The sequence below is a fragment of the Prunus dulcis genome, chromosome 6 (assembly GCF_902201215.1).
Source record: "Prunus dulcis chromosome 6, ALMONDv2, whole genome shotgun sequence".
Classification (NCBI taxonomy): domain Eukaryota; kingdom Viridiplantae; phylum Streptophyta; class Magnoliopsida; order Rosales; family Rosaceae; genus Prunus; species Prunus dulcis.
The window spans coordinates 28924606-28945241 of record NC_047655.1 but is presented as its reverse complement, the minus strand read 5'-3'; the positions used below and the strand labels follow the sequence as shown (position 1 = coordinate 28945241).

Genomic DNA, 20636 nt, shown 5'->3' with positions numbered 1-20636 from the left:
CCGTTTTCAGTTTTTCTCTGTTTTTTTTTTTCAACGGCTAAAACAACCTTATAAAATTTCTGTTGTTTTTTGTAATTTATTCCGCGAATTTTTTGAGTAGATAATCATGTCACATTGGTGCAATTAAGTAAACCCACATTTCCGTTTTTGTTTTGGAGAAAAAGAAACATATTAACGTGCTTAATTTTCTTCTATATGATATTGGAAGAGATTTTAAATTCGAATAATAAATGAAGGGATCACCGTCCATTTGAAAAGCTAACGAAATGATAACGCAGCTGGTGATACATCAATTTATTGATTGCTTCAGATGGTGATACATCGTAACATGATGAGACGATTTGCCTTTTTCCCTCTCAAGTCCATTTTCTTTAGTTTGCTTTAGGGTCAAGCGTTAATCATATATGTCCTTTGCTTGCACTAAGAAAATTATATCTATCTTTGAAGCTAATAGTAAATGAGGACACTACCACTAAGTGGGCAAAATTTAGTTGTGATTACTAATTACACAGCAGGGCAAAACTGTGAATTTGGACCCATGCAAGGCACTAGCATTAATAGCGGTATCAGGTGGTCCGCCTAGCAGAAATCACCCTGTCCAAGGTCTCGTCTGGGACTGTGATTCCAGCAGTCTCCATGTCTGCAACAATTGCAACGGCTGCATCAACCTCCCCGAGATCAAGACACAACGAGATGATTTCATCGTAAAGGGGACTGCAATAGATCACAACAAAATGAGATGTAAATAAACAAGACCTCCATCAGCTCTGGCAAGCATTATTTGTGTGGATGGATCATGGATGTGTTTATAAGGATGGGGCAGCTGGTACATCACATGGATTTATGGATCAAACTATGCATGCTTCTCTTGTTTGTTGGCCTATTTAATTAGTCATATTTAAGCAGGCATGTTTTCACTTTTATCTTAATCAAATTACGAAACATGGTCTTACCTGCCAAATACATAACCAAGAGTATGTGTAGTCTGTAAGATCTTCAAGAAAGCTGACGGCAGAGGAGCCCTTATGGCTGCACGCAATATCACGGCACAATCCCCAATCGTGGGTGTTCCACCCAATTCTATTACCTGAAATGAAGTCCAGTGTCTCTTTCAAATAGGAAAAGTAAATATAGATGTATATGCTTTTGCCCAAGCATAACGAAATGGTCATCATTCGACCAAAATAAAAATGAAATGGTCATCATTCCTTTGGCCATTGCTTTAGTCATTAACGGGTTATGACAGCCCCCTAGTTCTCCAAATGGTCTTCACATGAAAAGCAGTCCCTAAAAACATATATTTCATTAACGTCTAGGAATCTAAAGTTTATTGTTAAAGTTTATGTTTTAAGGATCAGCATTTGCGGAGAAAACTAGCATTGCAAGTGAAGAATGGACTGTGAAGATAAGAACTTGCCTTCAGCATAACTTTAATTGCCAACTGAACTTCCCAGTCCTGTGACCATCTTCGAGGAGGTCTGTTCTTCAATTCTCTCTCCCATGTCCAACCCCAAGCATCAGCTAGTGTATACATGTCAGATACATCAAAAACTTTCCTATTCCTCAGCTCCTTAAATGCCTCAAATATATCTAAAGGAAACCAGTCATCATCATTGTCATCCTGCATCCATAAACAGACGTTGAAACTTTAAGTTGATGGATTTGGCCATATCCTTCATACTTCCTGGAAAAACAATGTAAAACAAAAGTAACTATAATGTCATACCTCAGCTGATACTCGAGACCTTCTTCTCCTTGACTTTTTAGATGTCGTACTTGTTTGGTCAGAATCTTTCAACAGTTGTACTCCAATCATTTGAAGAGGCTTCTTAGCTTCAATTTCCTTTTCCTTAACCCTTTCTACATCTTGTCTCTCAGCTTGTTCCACCTCTACCTCCACCTCTACCTCCTCCTCCTCCTCCTCCTCATCATCATCATCATCGTCGTTGTCGTCATCGTCATCATTATCACCGTCGTCGTCGTCATCAGCTTCAGCCTCGCCGTTTTCAACCTCTTTTGCAACATCTACAACAGTGGCACTATCCGAAACATCTACAGCCTTTTCTTGATCACTACTGAAGCCTTCTCCAAGGAAACGCCGCTTCCAAAACTCCGTATTTCCTTCTTCAAGCTTGATACGTGAGATTAGTTCATCGATCTCTTCATCAACCTGTAACAGAAACACATTCAGATTTGATTTTATCAGTATAAAGTGAAGATTCAAGTGCCCTACAGAAGAAACCCAAGCAAGAAAAAATAAATTAGATAAATAAATAACCTCTTCTTCCTCCTCCTCCACAGGAGGAACCCAGAGTGGTCGGCCACGAGAACGATTTATCCTCCTTGCTTTTTGGACACGCTGGTAAAGAACATTTCTGGTACCATCAGTTGGCAGACCTTGTGCTTCTAGTTCTTCCTTCAACTCAGATACTACCATCTTACTAGCAGCTTTGGGCTTTAAAACATTCTGGTCAGGGCCCTTTATAATTTTCCTTAACCTCATCTCCACTCTAATATAATCTGATTCAGATGCATCCCCTAAAGCTGCAACTCCTTCATTCCGTAATGTTCTCAAAAGCTTTCTATGGTGTATCTTCCAATCCTCAAGACATCTTTGCTTGAATGAGGTTTCCATAGGATTTGAGTATATAAACCCCTCAACATCAGGATCTAGTGGAGTTTTCCCTCTTCGAGGCACCCATCGCTTACGCTCACCAGTAAGCCCACCCTCTGCAATGTACCTGATTCATGTACAAATCAGTCAACAACACAACAAGAAGTTAATACTGAGATGTCTTTGTTATCTTCATATGCATGGTTGACCCACCGCATTTAATCTTCTGGGTATCCTTTAGTAGTCTAATATATCAAAGCTTTGTTCTTGAGGGTCCTGATTCTCTTATGCAAAGGGTCTTGCATTTGAAATCTCTCATCTCTGTTCTTTATTTATCTGTTAATTTCTAAAGTAGAGGTAGGGTTGCCTCACATATGCTTAAACTCAAGGGTAAATGAAAAATACCCGCACAGTATGTGTTCTGTCCTAATTACACGCACTATGAAATTGAAAGAGAAATAAAAAATAATAATTAAGAAAAGCACTTTTACCAGTTGAAACTATAGTAGATTTATTATAAAAGATTAAATAATTTAAAATTTAAAAAAAAAAAAAAAATTTAAAAAGAGAGGGGTGGGGGGAAGGAGCAGTGGGATCTACAATCCACCGCTCCTTAACTCATTATTTTCTTAAGGTGTAGAACAAGATGAAGGAAAAGGCTTGCGGTAGGTGTTGTATCCATTAACACACACACAGACACCCACCTGGCCATGTAATCAATCTCATGTCCAAGCTCAGCTTCCTCTTGCAAAGGTTCAATCCATGAGCTCACCAGTGTCCGGTACTTTCTGCTCAAAATCATGGCTCGTGGTGGAATTGTTTGGTTGTCTTCAGCCATAGCTTCTAAAGCTTCTAACAACTCAAGTATTCTTCCTAAAGACAAACACAACATTAATCAAGTCACTAAGTTCTATTCAAGACTAAGAATGAAAGAACCATAATGTAGGTCAAAAAAGCTAACAAATATTTAATAAACCTAACATGCAACAATATATGATAGATTACTGTGACTGCAAGTGAACAGTGTGAATCAGAAAAACTAGGATCCAACATCGGGAGCACAGATTTTTCATTATTCTTATACTTCTGAATTCCTCATGCATCACATGATCCATAAAGAAAGCTCAATAGCTTATGTTATATTCTCCTAAAATTGTTTAGCATAAGAACGAAAGAGTTGCAAAGAAACTCTACTACTAATCCAAGTAGGACATCAAATTCCAAACAGGAAACTACTATAAACAAGCTAAAACCTCTGAAAGGATTAAAATGGACCCACTATCAGGAGAAGACAAAATAAGATTGATGAGAAACAACAACAGACTATATCCAACTCCTAAAACCTACAATATTGTATATATAATTAAACTAACCCCAACATCTTGTCAATGCCACAAAATAGAGAAATTAGATCTGATATTGATCATAGAAGCCAACTGGGGCCGCCAATATGGTCTGTTAGCTTGTTTACTCTTGAACAGTTTATAGGCTACATCAAAACAACAGATATGCCGGAGCAGCATTGCTTTGGACACATCAACAATTTTAAACCGCAGCCGCCTACTGTGAGATTAAATAATTGACAACAATGTAGGAAATCGTGTATACGAATTAATAAGGCACTGCCTTAGCAGCTTGAAGAGAGTTTAGGTGATGACTTCCTAGTCCAAGAAAGGCATAAAGCATACATCTACGAAGGAGTTATTATACAAGATAGTTTAGTTCCTGTGATACCTCAGCTTAAGCATGTAGATTGCCTATCAAATTCTACCCCTGAAATTCAAAACTTTCAAGGTACAATTTTACGAAAACCTTGGTTGCATATTACTAAGTGCAAACAACATATAGCAATAAAACTGCTGCTGAAATATCTAACCATTATTCAGAGTGTGAAGAAATGAGATTACTCTTGTTAAGAAGAATCAATGAAACATATGTATACTGTATACCTTCTCGACATAAAGCTCGAAGATACAAAGACAGAGGGTCCCCAAAGTTTCCTTCATTATGTAAAGCTTTTGTTCCCCCTTCAAAAGTTTTGAGGGCACGAAAATGCCGTATTGCCTCTCGAACTACACAATACTTGGTAAAGCACTCAACTAACAATCTGAACATCAAGGCACAACAACATATTTCAAAAGAAAGAAAAGCAAAAATGAAAGAAGTATGATACAATGAAACACAAGATGTTGGTTGAACTCAAGATTGTCTCTGCCCAACCCACATTGAAAAAGAGACAATCGAGGGGAAAAAGAACTATAAAAAAGCTACAATGTTGGCAGCCGAAGCTCAACATTTGATAAAGTAGATGGTCTGCATGGACTACTAACTTTTACATAATTAAATAAGCAAACAAAAAATGCTTACGCATGGGTTTTCATATTAGGCTGCAAACGCTTGTGGTCTTCAACCATCATGCCAAGTAACTCAGCAACATCTTGCACTCTACATGTCAAATTGAAACCCCAAGGAGGGTTCATAAGATTAAAAGGGTCCGTAAAGCGCCTCACAGCAATGTCATAATCTTGAACTCAAAACAACTTAAGAAGTTGTCAAAATTCCATAAATATAATTATCATGCAAAGCTGACGACCCAGAAAATTGAAAACACAACACTTGAGAACTAAGATTGCCTCCTACAAGTTGCTAAAGGTTATAAGGATTCATATCTCATAAAGAAACATAGCAGGAATTACTTATGGCTACATAAACTACCTGTCATATGATTCAGCTCTGGTATATGCTTGGATCACCCAATTATATGTCTCAGTATCAGGTTTCATGTATTCTGTTTTGTCAAGAAAACTATAAGTATAAACCCTGAAGAACAGAAAAGAAAGGCTTCTGAGAAGTAATTAACTTGAACAAACATAAATAACTCTGCAGCCAGCAATATACAATTCAATTTCATAATACAAAAGTATAATAAACCACATGTCATGCTGAAACCAGAATAACCAAAATACATATGTTACCATGGTTCAAAAGTTAAATTAGTACTTCAATACAAACAAAAATTGTCACAAGCCAGCCAGGAAAGGAACTTCGATAAGGCTAGGAATACCATTAAGCAGGCATAAAGTCAAATTTGAATAATTTTAGCACTAGTTCTTCTGAAAGCTTAATCATAAGTGGAATACCATTAAGCAGGCATAAAGTCAAATTTGAATAATTTTAGCACTAGTTCTTCTGAAAGCTTAATCATAAGTAAGACTTATACAAGCACCAACAACAAATTTCAAACAAATATATACAAACCTTCTCCTCCGTACTCCATGTTCTCAAACGTAGAAAACGCTATTTCAGGAATTCCGCAAGTAGCCTATAGCATTTAAAGGGGAAAAAAATCTCATCAGACTGGCACAAGAGCGGGTATTAGCAAAAAACTAGATCTAAAGATGCTTGCAGTAACTCACTAGCAAAATGTGGAAATTTTAGCCAACTACTACAACATGCAGATTTCAACCCTATTGTAATTTCAAATTCTGCGTAGAACTTTCGAATGTAGAACTACAATATCAGAGATTTGTCTACTTTCGAATCACTCGTGTTACCCTGCCCTTTTTCTTCCTTTTTTATTTGAAAAGTTTTAAAGATGATATTAATCCAATAACAACCTCCAAATCGATATATGTTCAGATAAAGTAAGCAACAAAACAAGTTCACAAAAAAAAATTCAGGAAAGGCCACCTGCACGCTAAGAAGACAATTGAAATGAAAAGTTGTTGCCATCCGGCCAGCAGCCTCCATTTCATAGGCAATATCTAAGGCATTAGAATGATCCCCAACTTTACAATCTTCAACTATAAGAAGATCATAGACCTCATCAGTAGCTCTGAGCCCACCTTTGGCTCCCTTCAAGAACACTTTGTTGGCATCTTCCAAATGGCGGGTCCGAACGAGCTCCTCTGCTCACACAAACTCAGATAAGAAATCCTCACATTTTAAGGAACAGATAATAAATAATGTGCAACTTATTATCATGATTTGTTTGTACCAACAAGAAGAAGCCAAGCTCGGCGAATGTCATAGTGTAATTTCTCCATGGCCGCAAGAATTTCTAGGCCCCTTGTAGCACGTCCCTTGGAACCGAACAGCCGAATCAGAGCAATGAATGTTTCGTGGAGAGGACGAAGCCCCGAACTTAACTCCCTTCTCAATGATTGCATCTAACGTTCATATAGCAAAAAAAAAAGAAATAACAATATCTTAAGAAATTAAGGAAAATAAAAATGAAAATCCAATTCAGAAGAAGAAAAAAACAAATAATGTACAGACCGCAGCCTCGGTGTCGCCGTTGAGAGCGTGAGCAACGATCAAGCCGTGAAAGGAGCGAGGGCCGGGGGTGAGGCCCGCAGCAACCATATCGTAAATCACATCAGAGACTCCATTGGCGTCGCGATTTCGAGCTCGACCCATCAGCTCCTCCATGAAGGCGAAGCGGAGGCTCTTCTCGGCGGCGGAGGAAGAAGGAGACGAGAAATCATCATCGCCCTTGGTCTGCCTCCGCTTCCTTCGGGTTCGCTTCTCAGGGGCTGAGACCGCCGACGAGCGTACGACGACGGAAACGGTGTCGTTTGGGCATTTGAATTTGCAGGGGAAGGTGGGGAATGAATTGATGGAGGGGAGGAGGAGAGTGGACATTTGGATTGGAGTGCATGCGACTGTGGATAAGGTGGGTATTAAGGCGGGTGCTTTTCTGTCCAGGCCAAGGGATTGAAGAGCGGCTGAGCGGGAGAGGGTTTAACTGTTTTCTTATCTTATTTTAAAAAGGGGTTTAACTTTTTTTAATTTTTTCCAATGGGTTTTACTGTTTTTGAATTTTTTCCAATGGGTTTTACTTTTTTTTAATTTTTTCCAATTGCTATATTTAAGCCTATGGCCCCCACCACAAATCAATACTTGTCAAAATTGTATTTCAATAAGAATATAATAGTAAAATTATACTATCATTATGAAAGAAAACCACTTATTTCAATTTAGTGCTTTTGTAGGCAATGGTTTGCTCAATAGGCCAAAAAGATATACAACTAAACATTTTGTGTTTAACATTTTAGCCCCCTCAAATATAAAATCTTAACTCCGCCCTAACTATACAACACTTTCCTATGTTCTAAATCCTTTGATAGAATTATGTTTGGCACATTATACAACAAGTTAGCATGAAAGTAAACATGCGAAAGTGTTTAGGTAAAATGAGAAAAGTTTTATTTTTCATTAAACAACATAGTTTAGCTAGAAAAATTAAATCCAAAATAATAATAATAATTAAGGCGGTAATCAGTTATATATACCAAATGCTTGGGGGTTGCTAATAAAATTCATCTGCATTTTTTTCGTCTTTACAGAGATGAAGACATCTTTGCCAAGTTTGTTATTGTGTTTTGTCAACATTTGATTGAGCTATGGGTTGTACAAGTCAGCCGCATGTTCAAGTTTAGCTGAGCATCTACAATTTGTGCTTCTTGCAGCTAAATCTGCAGGAGCACATCCCATTCGTCTGGTACTCAGAGATGATAAGCTTGATAAATATATGGAAGGGGGAGGTGGCAAGATTGAGGGAGGGCCTCAACTCGTAGATGTCTGCAGTCATAAGGCTTCGAAAATCCAAAAAAAGGAGCGTAATTACTGGCGATACTCATGATGAATGGAAAAGTATAAGAAAACTTGCAAAATCAAGCAACATCGGATCCTTATCCTTTTTTGGATCTGATGTTGCTTGATTTTGCAAGTTTTCTTATATTTTTTTCATTCATTACAAGTAATGCCCGCAATTACACTGACAAAACCTCTCATTTTTTGAATTTTCAAAGCCTTATGACTGCAGACATCTCCTTAGCAACAGATATGCTCATTATGTGGTGACATTCTCTTAATTCATTGGCAATTTTGTTTTCTTCTCCTTGGTTTCTCTCTTCGACGGCATTCATGTAAAGTCTTAACCTTTGCAAAGACTTTTGAACGACCATGGTGAGTGCACTACACAGAGACAGAGTAGAGATGATTGAATTGAAGACTTGTTGTTTGTAGTTTTGCTCTACATAATTTGATCAATTTAAAAGTTGTGCTCACATAAAAATCATTGAGCTGTTTTCACCAAACTTTCATGCTAAGCTTGCATTTCAGTACCAAATTCCCAACACTGATTTTATGAAGCTTAGCTTGCATTTCAACGCCAAGTTCCCAATACTCATCGCATGAAGCTAAGCTAAGCTTGCATTTCAGTACCAATAATTAATTAATTAATTAATTAAAATGATGAGCTAGCACTGCGAGCCAAATACATGTCTGCAGCCTCTTTTATGGGCTTTGGACCTTTTTTTTCTTTATTGGGTGTACAAATGTGGCTCATTCTATAGTGAGGACCTTATATAAGGCACTTAGGTTAGGACATATCTCTTAATTGTTTGATCAAACTGATTGGTATGATCAAATGGTTAAGAGATGGGTCTCATCTAAGGGCCTTAGATAAGGCACTCATATAGAATTCTACGCACAAATGTATGCAATAATTCTGTAGTGAGGGCCTTGAATATGGTCCTTAGGGGAGACCCTATATCTTAACCATTGGATCAAATTCGTTAGCCGTTAGATTAAATTCGTTAGCATGATCCAATGGTTAAGAGATAAGACCTCATATTGGGGTCATATATAAGGCATTCACTATAGAATGACTTCAAATGTATGAGTTGCTTCTAATCCAACAAAATGACAAAGAATGCAGCCTAGTTTAATTCTCTTATCCCATAAGACATTTACTTTAAAAAAAAGAAAAAGCCTGACAAGCCCCGACCCGAGCCTAAAAATTTAAGGTCAACCTAGCCCGGCCCAGCCCGATGACGAACCCTAACGTAAACATACCTATACAGCTTGAAATTCACATAAAGCATATTGGTCTCTATTCCACTGCAACTCCTAAAGACATACAAATTCAATTGTAGAAGGCATGTTGTTTTTAATATGTTGCATAGCATGATATTTTGCAAACACTTCCTCTTTTACTTCTTCAACTCTCTTATCTGTTGAATGGTTGAGAATAGGATCAATAACAATTTTCTCCAGTGAAACAGCATTCTTCATTAGGTACAAGACATGTTTAGCTGCACATAGGTCTAATCCTTGGGTTGGGTTAGGCCCGATAGATCTCTAGGTGCGGGGTTTAACTTAAAAAACCTCAATGCAATTATGAGTGGACCACCTATATTTGAACTTGTAGATTATTGTTGTATTCTTCGACGTGGGAATTATACATCATGACTTGTATCAAGCTACCTACATCAACATGTTTAAATAGCTAGAAATAAACCAAGATCAACAAATTTGATCAAGTTAAAACCAATGATCAAAGACTCAATGGTAAATATTATTGCAACTTGTAAGTGCTTATGTTTAAAGCAGTAAGCTTTGAATTTGTTTTTGAAAAATGGAAAAAAATAAGTTTCAAGGATTGAGAGTTAGATGGAGTCTAATTGAATTTTTGTTTCTTCTTAATTCTTTTATCTGATAAGAAAGGGGACTTTTACGACCGAAAAACGACCACAAAAGATATGAAATTGAGAAAAATAAATAAAGTATCACTAACTCGCTCATGAGATAGATAATTTGCCATATTTTATTTGATTTTAGAAATATATAAGTTCTCTAAATTATTGCACAATCCATAAATCTTGGATGGATACAAGAAAATATAAAACAATTGGGAGGTCAAGGATTTTGACACATTCATTTACCAGCTAAGTCAGAAACTAATTTGAATTGTCACCTCTTAATTTTCCTAACATTGACTAAACCACACTTGCATTTATATTCAACAGCACAACCATATTCACTTGAGGAGCCATGTGTAATGGTTTTCTTCTTTTTTGTTTTGCCTTGAATAATTTATTTAAAAAATAAAATTGAAAATGCAAGAAATATATTTATAAAATAAAATATATTTATAAAATAAAAAAAAGACATTAAATTGAATCAAACCGCAATTAATTTTTTTCTACCTCATCGCCAAGATTTTGACCTCTTCGAACGTTTTTCCAGGACTCTCCGGCTTCGATTGAAGAGGTCATTTGTATCTTTGCACAAATGCAATTTTGTAGTAGAAATTTTGGTGTGGAAAGTGAAAAATATTGGAAGAAGATGAATTTGTATGAAGATTTGGTATGGAAAGTGAATAATATTGGTAGGTATTTATAGAAGAAAAAAAAAATCCTGAATTTTTATATATTTTTTACAAATTTTTTTTTGAATTTTTTAAGCCAAAAATTGGACAGTCATTGGATTTGATAAGATTTTTACATCGGAGGCTCCAAGAGAAGTCACGTGGTTTGTAGCCGTTGGTTTCTGTGAGCTGATGGGTCAGTGCTGATGTCAACAGCCTGAGGGCAACAGCCTAGTCATATTTTGCCCATGGGCTTGCCTAGACTGGTGGGTCCCACACCTTGCCTGGCTGAGTTGTCCGCGCTGGAGATGGATTTCAGGCTTAGGGCAGCCTTTTGCCCGAGCCAGGCCCCTGCGCTGGAGGTGGCCTTACAGATTGCATCTCCTCCACTGTAGAGAGTGATTATTCAGCTTTCCAATAGTTGATCCCTCAGCTTCTTCTCTTGTTGACCGTTTCTTTCCTTTCGAGCTTTTATATAAAGTCTCAACGACGAACGCAAGGACTTGGGCACAACCATTGATGATTCTTGATGACTGTCTGTCACTTGCAAATGCACACAAATTATGTTTAATTCATAAGTAACTACAAACTTCCAATTCCAAGGAATTAACATGAAAGTAAAACATGCGAGAGTGTTTAGGTAAAATGAGAAAATTTTATTTTTCATTAAACAACATAGTTTGGCTAGAAAAATTAAATCCAAAATAATAATAATAATTAAGGCGGTAATCAGTTATATATACCAAATGCTTGGGGGTTGCTAATAAAATTCATCTGCATTTTTTTCGTCTTTACAGAGACGAAGACATCTTTGCCAAGTCAGCCGCATGTTCAAGTTCATCTGACATCCACTATTTGTGCTTCTTGCAGCTAAATCTGCAGGAGCACATCCCATTCGTCCTGTACTCAGAGATGATAAGCTTGATAAAATATGGAAGGGGGAGGTGGCAAGATTGAGCAGGGGAGGAGGGCCTCGAGTCGTAGTTGTTAAACAAAATCAGTGCCGCCCAGAGTGATAAGACAAATGCTTGGCTAATGAGTCCTTTGGTCTCCTCACTTCTGATCAGAGCTTGCACTCTTTGCTGGTATTCTTGGAAGTACCTCAGTTGTCTATCCATGTGGAATATTTGGATCAGCATTTGCAGTCACCATTTTGGCTAACAAGCAGAAAGCAAAGCAGAGCAAGCTCTGAGCAAAACAGAGGAAAACGGCACGTGGCTCGTCGAGTTGAAGAATCAATTCCATAAGGGTAAGAGTCAGCACGAGCAAACGTTATCAAATAGTTGTTGTTGCCTCTATCAACCAGAGAGTCACCAAACAACAAAGAAGGCTTGACCCTCTGCTAACTGAGGAGCAATGCTAAAATATTGATAGTTCCCAATGCAAAAATATTGATCAGACATATAATAATATTCGTTGATGAGTCATCATCATCTACAGCTAATAATACCGACAACAAATATTTAGATAATTGAAGCACTGCACTCACTAGAGGCATACAAATTCAATTGTTGAAGGCACTTTGTGTTTAATATGTTGCATAGCATGATCTCTTGCCTTCACTTCCTTCTTGACTTCTGCAAGTACCCTTTCCATTCCCTTAGGATACAACCAACGCCGAACAGGATCAATAACAATTTTCTCCAGTGCAACAGCACTCTTTATTAAGTGCATGACTGGCGTAACGGCAAGTCTTCGAGCACGGTACCCTACTATTTCAACTACCTTGAGGTAATGATGCGGGCAAATGGCAGCTTTCTTTAATTTTCTATCGCACTTCCATGTTTGAAATTGCAGCTGCACAAGGGGAGAAATTTAATAAGAACCACAAAGACAAAGTTTAACCTTTTTGCTTTCTGTACGCTTATACTTTTCTTTATTCAGTATGTTTATACTTTTCTGTATTTATGTAATCTGCTAAGTGCTGCTAATAAATATCTCTGTCTATACCTTCAATGCAAGTCTCTGCAAGTAAGGAGATGCCTTGATGAAAGAATTTAATTGATGAAGAAGCCAACGATAATCTGATTCGACTATTAATTCCAAATGCTTGAGATTTGCAAATACAGGAAATTCATACTTCTTATCGTATATCTTTGACTTGAACAGGTGGTAGCACTGGAAACCAAAGAAGAGTAAGGAAAAAACGTAATATCCAACACACAGAAAAGAAAAGAAAAAACCGGACAACACATGTTGATAGTTTTAGATACAATACTAACCGGTTGATCGATATCCAGCCTAAGAATCTCTAGTTGAGAAACAACGCATGAAAGTTGGCCCAAGACAATCTTTATGATATCGGTATCCAGCTCAAAATCATCGTCAGTCTCAAAAATGGATACCTCAATGAGCAACGGAACATTACTGATGTCCAAATTCACAAACCCTCCATTGTAAACAAATGAAACAAGGTTTGCATCACGAATCTGAATGCTTTTGATGCCAAAGCAATTTACTATCGCTAGGTGCTTCAATGCAATCGATGAACCGACAACTCTTAAATTTACCAAATTTGTGGAAGCACGCACTGTTAAGTGTTCAAGAACTGGACAATGAAACAAGAAGTACTCAAGAATTTCTCCAGTCACATCAACATATCTGAAAGAAAGTACTTTGAGCGACTTAAAACCACCAATATTGTGTCCAAGAGAGTGTAGAGGACTCGGACACAAGTGTTTCAAATCAGGGTAAGGAAAAGCATAGTGACCCTCGTAAATAACACTGAATGCCACAATAAACTCCAATTCAAGTATTTGAACTCTCCTTGTCATTGCAAATTGAATCCATTTATCAATGGAACTTGTGAAACGATGATCAATATCAAAACAAGCCCTGAATCGTTCAATGCTAGGGCCTTTATGTTGTTCCAATACACGATTCACCCAGTTTATGTATCTATGGCTTTCTTGGTATCTTATTTCTGGTTGGAGGCCTCTAAAGTGGCGTAAATTGCTGCTACCAAGATCCAGTTTAGCATCAAAGTTGAGAGTCATAGTAGACGCCCACAGGTGCTGCCATCGCTTAGAAAGGATACTAGTAGTTGCGGCTTCCTTTAGTGACAAGAGAGACAATATACTAACAAGAATTTCATCCGGCAACTCACTGATTCGGTCCGCCAACACAAAGTTGTGCCCCTCTCCCTTAGTTTTCCTTCTCTTTGCCAAGTTGTAGTTGTAGCAACCCATCCTAACCTAAGTATTACTTACTACAGACACAGAGCAATGAGATTGACGCAAAATTTGAATTGAGAGAAGTTTTACCTTGTCTAGCACAGACTGAGAGAAGTTGAAGGTACTGGTTCCTCCTCCTTCATTATTTAGATCATGAAAGGAGGGAAGGGATTTTTCCTGGTTAATAATAATCTGAATTCTGATGGAAGTAGGGGTTTGCGTTGTCTGTTTGTTTGTTGGTTTGCACTTTGTCTTTGTTTGTAGAAATATCAAACTCAACCTTGTAGTTGTAACTTTGTTTGTAGGTGGTAGGTAAGAGGCAAAACTCCCAATCCTATTTCTCTTTAGTTACGTATCCTATGATTTTTTGGTTAGGTTCAAATTGCGGCCGAATGAGAATATGTGTTTTTTTTTTTTTTTTTTTTAATAACTTTTATAGCAAGAATGTTAGAATGTAGAAGTTCAATTTTCATTCCAAAATAATATATAATCCAATATACTTTCGAAACCAATATTTTATAACAAATTGTGGCTCAGAAACTTTCATAACATCAAACGATTACTTTATTGATACTAAATTGGAGTAGAAGCTCAATTTAGTGGATAATACATAGAGACAACGTATTGCACTAGAATGCAAACATACGAGGGTAGAAACCACATAATCTAAACCTTATAATAATATGGAAACTCTGAGGAAATATTTAAATGACTGACTAGAAACCAAAACAAGTAAATAGCCCATAGCATCGGGTTTTAGTACCTCCACCTCCACCTCCTCCTCCTTTTCCTCCTTGCGGGGCTTCCGATCCATTTTCACTTCCTCCATCACCTTGACCGGATCCGGACTTGCTTCCACCTTCCCCTTTTCCTGATCCGCTTGCTTCATTATCATTAATAATTCCGATGTTGCTTGCTTTTGCAAGCTTCCTTATCTTTTCCCGTTCATCTGCAGTAACCTCAGCAATTATGCTGACAGAACCTCTCCATTTCTTTGATTTTCGAAGTTTTATGATTGCAGTCATCTCCTTAACGTTAGAGATGCTCATTATGGGGTAACATTCTCCTATTTCATTGGCAATTTTGTTTTCTTCTCTTTGGTTTCTCTCGTTGACGGCATCCATGTGAAGTCTTAACCTTTGCAAAGACTTGTGAACGACCATGGTGAGTGCACTACACAGAGACAGAGTAGAGATGATTGAATTGAAGACTTCTTCTTTGTAGTTTTGCTCTACGTAATTTGATCAAGTTAAAAGTTGTGCTCACATAAAAATCATTGAGCTGTTTTCACCTAACTTTCATGCTAAGCTTGCATTTCAGTACCAAATTCCCAACACTGATTTTATGAAGCTTAGCTTGCATTTCAACGCCACGTTCCCAATACTCATCGCATGAAGCTAAGCTAAGCTTGCATTTCAGTACCAATTAATTAATAATTAATTAATTAATTAAATTGATGAGCTAGCACTGCCAGCCAAATACATGTCTGCAGCCTCTCTTTTTTCTTTATTGGGTGTACAAATGTGAGTCATTCTATAGTGAGGACCTTATATTAGGTCTTTAGGTGAGGACATATCTCTTAACTGTTGGATTAAATTAATCAATATGATCAAATGGCTAACTAATTTGATCAAATGGTTAAGATGGGGTCTCATCTAAGGGCCTTAGATAAGGCATTCACTATATTTTCTATGTACAAATGTATGCAAGAATTCAATAGTAAGGGTTCTATATATGGCCCTTAGGTGAGACCCCATTTCTTAACCGTTGAATCAAATTAGTTAGCTGTTAAATTAAATTAGTTAGCATAATCCAATGATTAAGAGATAAGACCTCGCATAAAGGCCATATATAAGGCTCTCACTATAGAATGACTCCAAATGTAAGAGTTTCTTCTAATCCGACAAAATGACAAAGAATGCGGCCCGTTTTAATTCTCTTATCCCCTAAAAGTGCACCCAATAAAAAGACCAAGGTCCCACTTTAAGGATGACTTATGCATATTTTATTTCTTTCCGCTTTAACGTTTAATTTTTCTTTTTAAGATTGGATTAGTAAATTTACATAAGAAATGAAGACTCATTGGATTCTTATTAAAGTCATGGTCTAATATCTAATGTTACTTGAGATTGCGGGATAATACGAAAGGCATGCAAACGATTAGTTTAAGATAATCAAAGTTTGTGATCCAACATAATGATAATAGGGATAACAACCCTAAAACCTTAGCAAGTTGGTTTAAATACTACCTCAAATCCTAGAAATTGTAGGAAATCCAAATATAGAAAGGAAAAAAAAATAAAAAGTACAAAAGTTTCCAAAAACTAAAAAATTGTAAGATCCCACATCGACCAAACGGAGAGGGGGTGATGTGCCTTATATGGCACACCCGCATTCATCTAGCACGAGGCCTTCTGGGAGCTCACTGGCTTCGGATTCGTAGGAACTCCGAAGTTAAGCGAGTTGGAGGCTGGAGCAATCCCAGGATGGGTGACCACCCTGGGAAGTTGCTCCGTGAGCTCCCAGAAACAAAACCGTGCGGGCAGTGGGGGAGGCCCAAAGCGGACAATATCGTGCTACGGCGGAGCCGGTCCGGGGTGTGACAATTTGGTATCAGAGCCACTCTGCCGTGTGGTGCGAGTGTGCCGACGAGGACGTCGGATCCCTTAAGGGGGGTGGATTGTAAGATCCCACATCGACCAAACGGAGAGGGGGTGATGTGCCTTATATGGCACACCTCGCATCCATCTAGCGTGAGGCCTTTTGGGAGCTCACTGGCTTCGGAGTTGTAAGAACTCCGAAGTTAAGCGAGTTGGAGGCTGGAGCAATCCCAGGATGGGTGACCACCCTGGGAAGTTGCTCGTGAGCTCCCAGAAATAAAACCGTGAGGGCAGTGAGGGAGGCCCAAAGCGGACAATATCGTGCTACGGCGGAGCCGGTCCGGGGTGTGACCAAAAAAAAAAAAAAAAAAAAAACCTAAAATGTTATTTTGGGCTACTAAACAGCATCAAACGGTAGTAAAAAAATTCATATGTCACGACGAAGCACGAGTTTGACGCGTGACTCTTTGAAACGATGGGTCATGGTTCAGTACTCAATAGGAGTCCACTACCTATTAAATTCATGGAAAGATATTGCTCTCACATTAACCACATAGGTCTAATTCTTGGGTTGGGTTAGGCCCAATGGACCTCTAGGTGCGGGGTTTAACTTAAAAAACCTCAATGCAATTATGAGTGGACCACTTATGTTTGAACTTATAGATTATTGTTGTATTCTTCGACGTGAGAATTACACATCATTACTTGTATCAAGCCACCTACACCAACACGTTTAAATAGCTAGAAATAAACCAAGATCAACAAATTTGATCAAGTTAAAACCAATGATCAAAGACTCAATGGTAACAATTATCGCAACTTGTAAGTGCATATGTTTAAAGCAGTAAGCTTTGAATTTGTTTTTTAAAAATGGAAAAAAAATAAGTTTCAAGGATTGAGAGTTAGATGGAGTCTCTGCTCAATACTTGCCCATCACTCATTACAAACTACAAGTAACTCGAAAACTGGATAAATTTTAGGTACTAGACATTCCAGTACACGCAAACTAGAGGTCATCACTTGGCCCGCTGGGCCGAAGTGAGTAGTCCGATATGTAGTTAAATTTTGATGCACAATAATATAGATTAGTATAAAGTTTACATTGACTTATTGATGTATTAATATTGGTATAAATTGTATCTTATATTTTGTTGAAAATTTGATTTTCTAGTATTTTTAATTGAATCCGAATGGGGGGTACTTCCTTATTTACATTGTAAACTTAAATAAATTGAGTAATATAAAAATCAATACAAGTAAAAAGACAAGACATTTACTTCTTATATATATATTTTTTTAAGGCCTGACAAGCCCCGGCCCAAGCCCAAATCGAGCCCAAAAATTTAGGCCTGCCCGATGACGAACCCTAACGCAAACATACCTGTACAGCTTGAAATTCACAGAAAGCATATTGGTCTCTGTTGCACTGCAACTACTAAATACATACAAATTCAATTGTAGATGGCACTTTGTTTTTAATATGTTGCATAGCATGATATTTTGCAAACACTTCCTCTTTTACTTCTTCAACTCTCTTATCTGTTGAATGGTTGAGAACAGGATCAATAACAATTTTCTCCAGTGAAACAGCATTCTTCATTAGGTACATGACATGTTTAGCTGCACATGCACGGCCACGATACCCTACTATTTCTACTACCCTGAGGTAAGGATGGGGGCATTTGGCAGCTGTCTTTATTTTTGGCCGCCTCCATGTTACGAATTTCATCTGCACCAAGGGAAGAACAATTGAGTTTCTGTTTACACTTTTTTTTCCCCTCCTTCACAATTGGCAACGGAATGAATAGAAGTTTGACAAAATCACTGAAAATGCACATACACAAATACCAAAATTTTGTTATATATATACCTTCAACACAAGTCTCTGCAAGTAAGGAGATACCTTCATGAAAGAACTTAAGTGATGAAGAGACCAGCAATAATCTGCTTCAACTATTAATTCCAAATGCTTGAGATTTGCTAATATAGGAAATGCATGATTCTGAAGTGGGCCAAAATCATCGTCGTCCTGAAACCCAAAGGAGTAGTTAAGAAAAGAAAAGAAGAAGAAAAACCACATGTTCATGACTAGCTAGATATACTAACCAGTGTCATTGGGGTGATATCCAACATGAGAATCTCTAGCTGAGAAAGAATACAGCATGAAAGTTGAGGCAACACAACCCTTATCGAATCAACCGTACCCCAGTCAGCCTCTTCAATGTATACTTCAGTGAGCAACGGTACGTCACTGAGAAGCAAGCGTACCGAACCTCCATGGTAAGTAAAGGAAACAAGGTTTGCTACTTCACGAATCTGAATGCTTTCAAGGCAACAACAATGTTTTATTGCTAGGTACTTCAATGCAGCCGATGATGAACCAACAACTCTTAGACTTGCCAAATTTGAGGAAGCATACACTGTTAACTGTTCAAGACCTGGACAGTTAGACAACAAGTACTCGAGAATTTCTTCAGCCACATCAACATGTTTGAAATTAACTACTTTGAGCGACTTAAATCCAATAATATTGTGTCCAAAACAATTAGGTCCTTTTTCAAGACCTAATACTTTGTAAGGAAAAGCATAGTGACCTTTGTCAATGACCCCGTCTCCTAACTCCAACTCAAGTATTTCAACTCCCTTTGTCTTTGCAATTTGAATCCATCTGTCAATGGAAGTGGTGAAACGACGATCAAGATAAAAACAAGCCCTGAATCGTTTCATGTTTGGACCTTTATGTTGTTCCATTACACGACTCACCCAATCGACGTATCTAAGGCTTTTCTTGTGTCTTAACTCCGGTGTGAGGCGTCTAAAGAAGCGAACATTGTTACCAACATCCAACTTGGAATCAAAGTCAAGAGTGTCAGTAGACGCCCATAGGTGTTGCCATCGCTTAGAAAGGAGACTAGTAATTGCTGCTTCCTTGAGCGACAATAGAGACAATATACTAACAAGAATTTCATCAGGTAAGCGACTAATTCGGTCTATAGATATCATCCAGTTGTGTTTTTTCCCCCCACCCTTAGTCGTAGTCTTCCTTCTCTTTGCATCCTCTTCCTCTGTATAATCATAATAATAGATGAGTTGGCCCTAAAACAAAAACACAAGAAGAGCAATGAATGTGTATAAACTAATTTTGAAATTGATGTAGCAAATTAAAACCAGGTAGGTAATAATATTATACCTTGTCTTGGACTGTTTCCTTGGTTACATCTGGGAATGGATTTTCCATGTTATGAATCTGCCTGATCATGTAGGACTGCGGCAGGGGTTTTGTCTTTGTATACTCTAGCTATATATATATATGGTGTTGCAAAGCAAAGAGCAAGAAGCCCACCTCACCTCTACTTTGTTGTAGTAGTTGTAACTTGTAGGTAGGTAGGTAATAAGAGGCAAAGTCCTAACTCCAAATCCTTTGGTGATCCAGTTCAGTTGCAAGTCAAATTCCCAATTCTATTAAAAATAGCATGTTAATAATAATAATATTTCCTTGTTTTTAATACGGATAAGCACGTCTAAGCCAGGAAAAGCAGCGTCTAATTGAAATTTTGTTTCTTCTTAATTCTTTTATCCGATAGGAAAGGGGACTTTTACGACCAAAATATATAGGAAATTGAGAAAGAAAGAAAGAAAAAAGTATCACTAACTCGCTCATAGGATAGATAGTTTGCCCTATTTTATTTTATTTTAGAAATATACAAGTTGTCTATATTATTGCACAATTCATAAATCTTGGATGGATACAAGAAAATATAAAACAATTGAGAGGTCAAGGATTTTGACACATTTACCAGATAAGTCAGAAACTAATTTGAATTGTCACCTCTTAATTTTCCTAACATTGACTAAACCACACTTGCATTTATATTCAACAGCACAACCATCTTCTACTTAATTACCTCCAGATTTTTTTATTTTATTTTAAATATATAGACAAATGATAAACTAAATTAATAATCTAATATGAACCCAAAATTCTTTTATAATATCTAGCAAACCCCACGATTAATATATTGATATATTATTGATAGTGAGGGACGGGTAACGGGTTAGCTAAATAAACAAGTGAAAATTAAAACAAACGCAAC

The 20636-nt window shown here is 37.5% G+C and overlaps 2 protein-coding genes across 3 annotated transcripts; both read right to left on the bottom strand.

The window, feature by feature from the left end:
- Nucleotides 1-264: 264 nt before the first annotated feature.
- On the bottom strand, nt 265-7356 carry LOC117633042. 2 transcript variants are annotated; one of them, XM_034366714.1, is made up of 13 exons: nt 6893-7356; nt 6612-6783; nt 6305-6522; nt 5873-5936; nt 5330-5402; nt 4982-5059; nt 4564-4721; nt 3319-3487; nt 2279-2741; nt 1727-2170; nt 1418-1621; nt 954-1087; nt 265-714 (listed from the first exon to the last, which is right to left on the bottom strand). In XM_034366714.1, the coding sequence occupies exons 1-13, from the start codon at nt 7256-7258 to the stop codon at nt 567-569; spliced, it is 2691 nt and encodes an 896-aa protein (XP_034222605.1). In that variant the 5' UTR covers nt 7259-7356; the 3' UTR covers nt 265-566. The 2 variants fall into 2 exon arrangements, with proteins under 2 accessions (XP_034222605.1, XP_034222606.1); XM_034366715.1 differs by lacking the exons at nt 265-714; nt 954-1087 and adding an exon at nt 1097-1287.
- A 4901-nt stretch (nt 7357-12257) lies between these two features.
- On the bottom strand, nt 12258-13957 carry LOC117630631 (F-box/LRR-repeat protein At3g26922-like). The gene is made up of 3 exons (XM_034363327.1): nt 12992-13957; nt 12720-12863; nt 12258-12566 (listed from the first exon to the last, which is right to left on the bottom strand). The coding sequence occupies exons 1-3, from the start codon at nt 13955-13957 to the stop codon at nt 12258-12260; spliced, it is 1419 nt and encodes a 472-aa protein (XP_034219218.1).
- Between the last annotated feature and the right edge of the window lie 6679 nt (nt 13958-20636).

Coding starts and splice junctions, on each gene's coding strand:
- LOC117633042 (XM_034366714.1), bottom strand. CDS start 7,258: ATGTCCACTCTCCTCCTCCCCTCCATCAATTCATTCCCCACCTTCCCC. Junction 5,937..6,304: donor ATTGTCTTCTTAGCGTGCAG/GTGGCCTTTCCT, acceptor TAAATGCTATAG/GCTACTTGCGGAATTCCTGA. Junction 2,742..3,318: donor GAGATTGATTACATGGCCAG/GTGGGTGTCTGT, acceptor TACATGAATCAG/GTACATTGCAGAGGGTGGGC.
- LOC117630631 (XM_034363327.1), bottom strand. CDS start 13,957: ATGGGTTGCTACAACTACAACTTGGCAAAGAGAAGGAAAACTAAGGGA. Junction 12,864..12,991: donor GGCTGGATATCGATCAACCG/GTTAGTATTGTA, acceptor TTCAAGTCAAAG/ATATACGATAAGAAGTATGA. Junction 12,567..12,719: donor TGCAGAGACTTGCATTGAAG/GTATAGACAGAG, acceptor CCCCTTGTGCAG/CTGCAATTTCAAACATGGAA.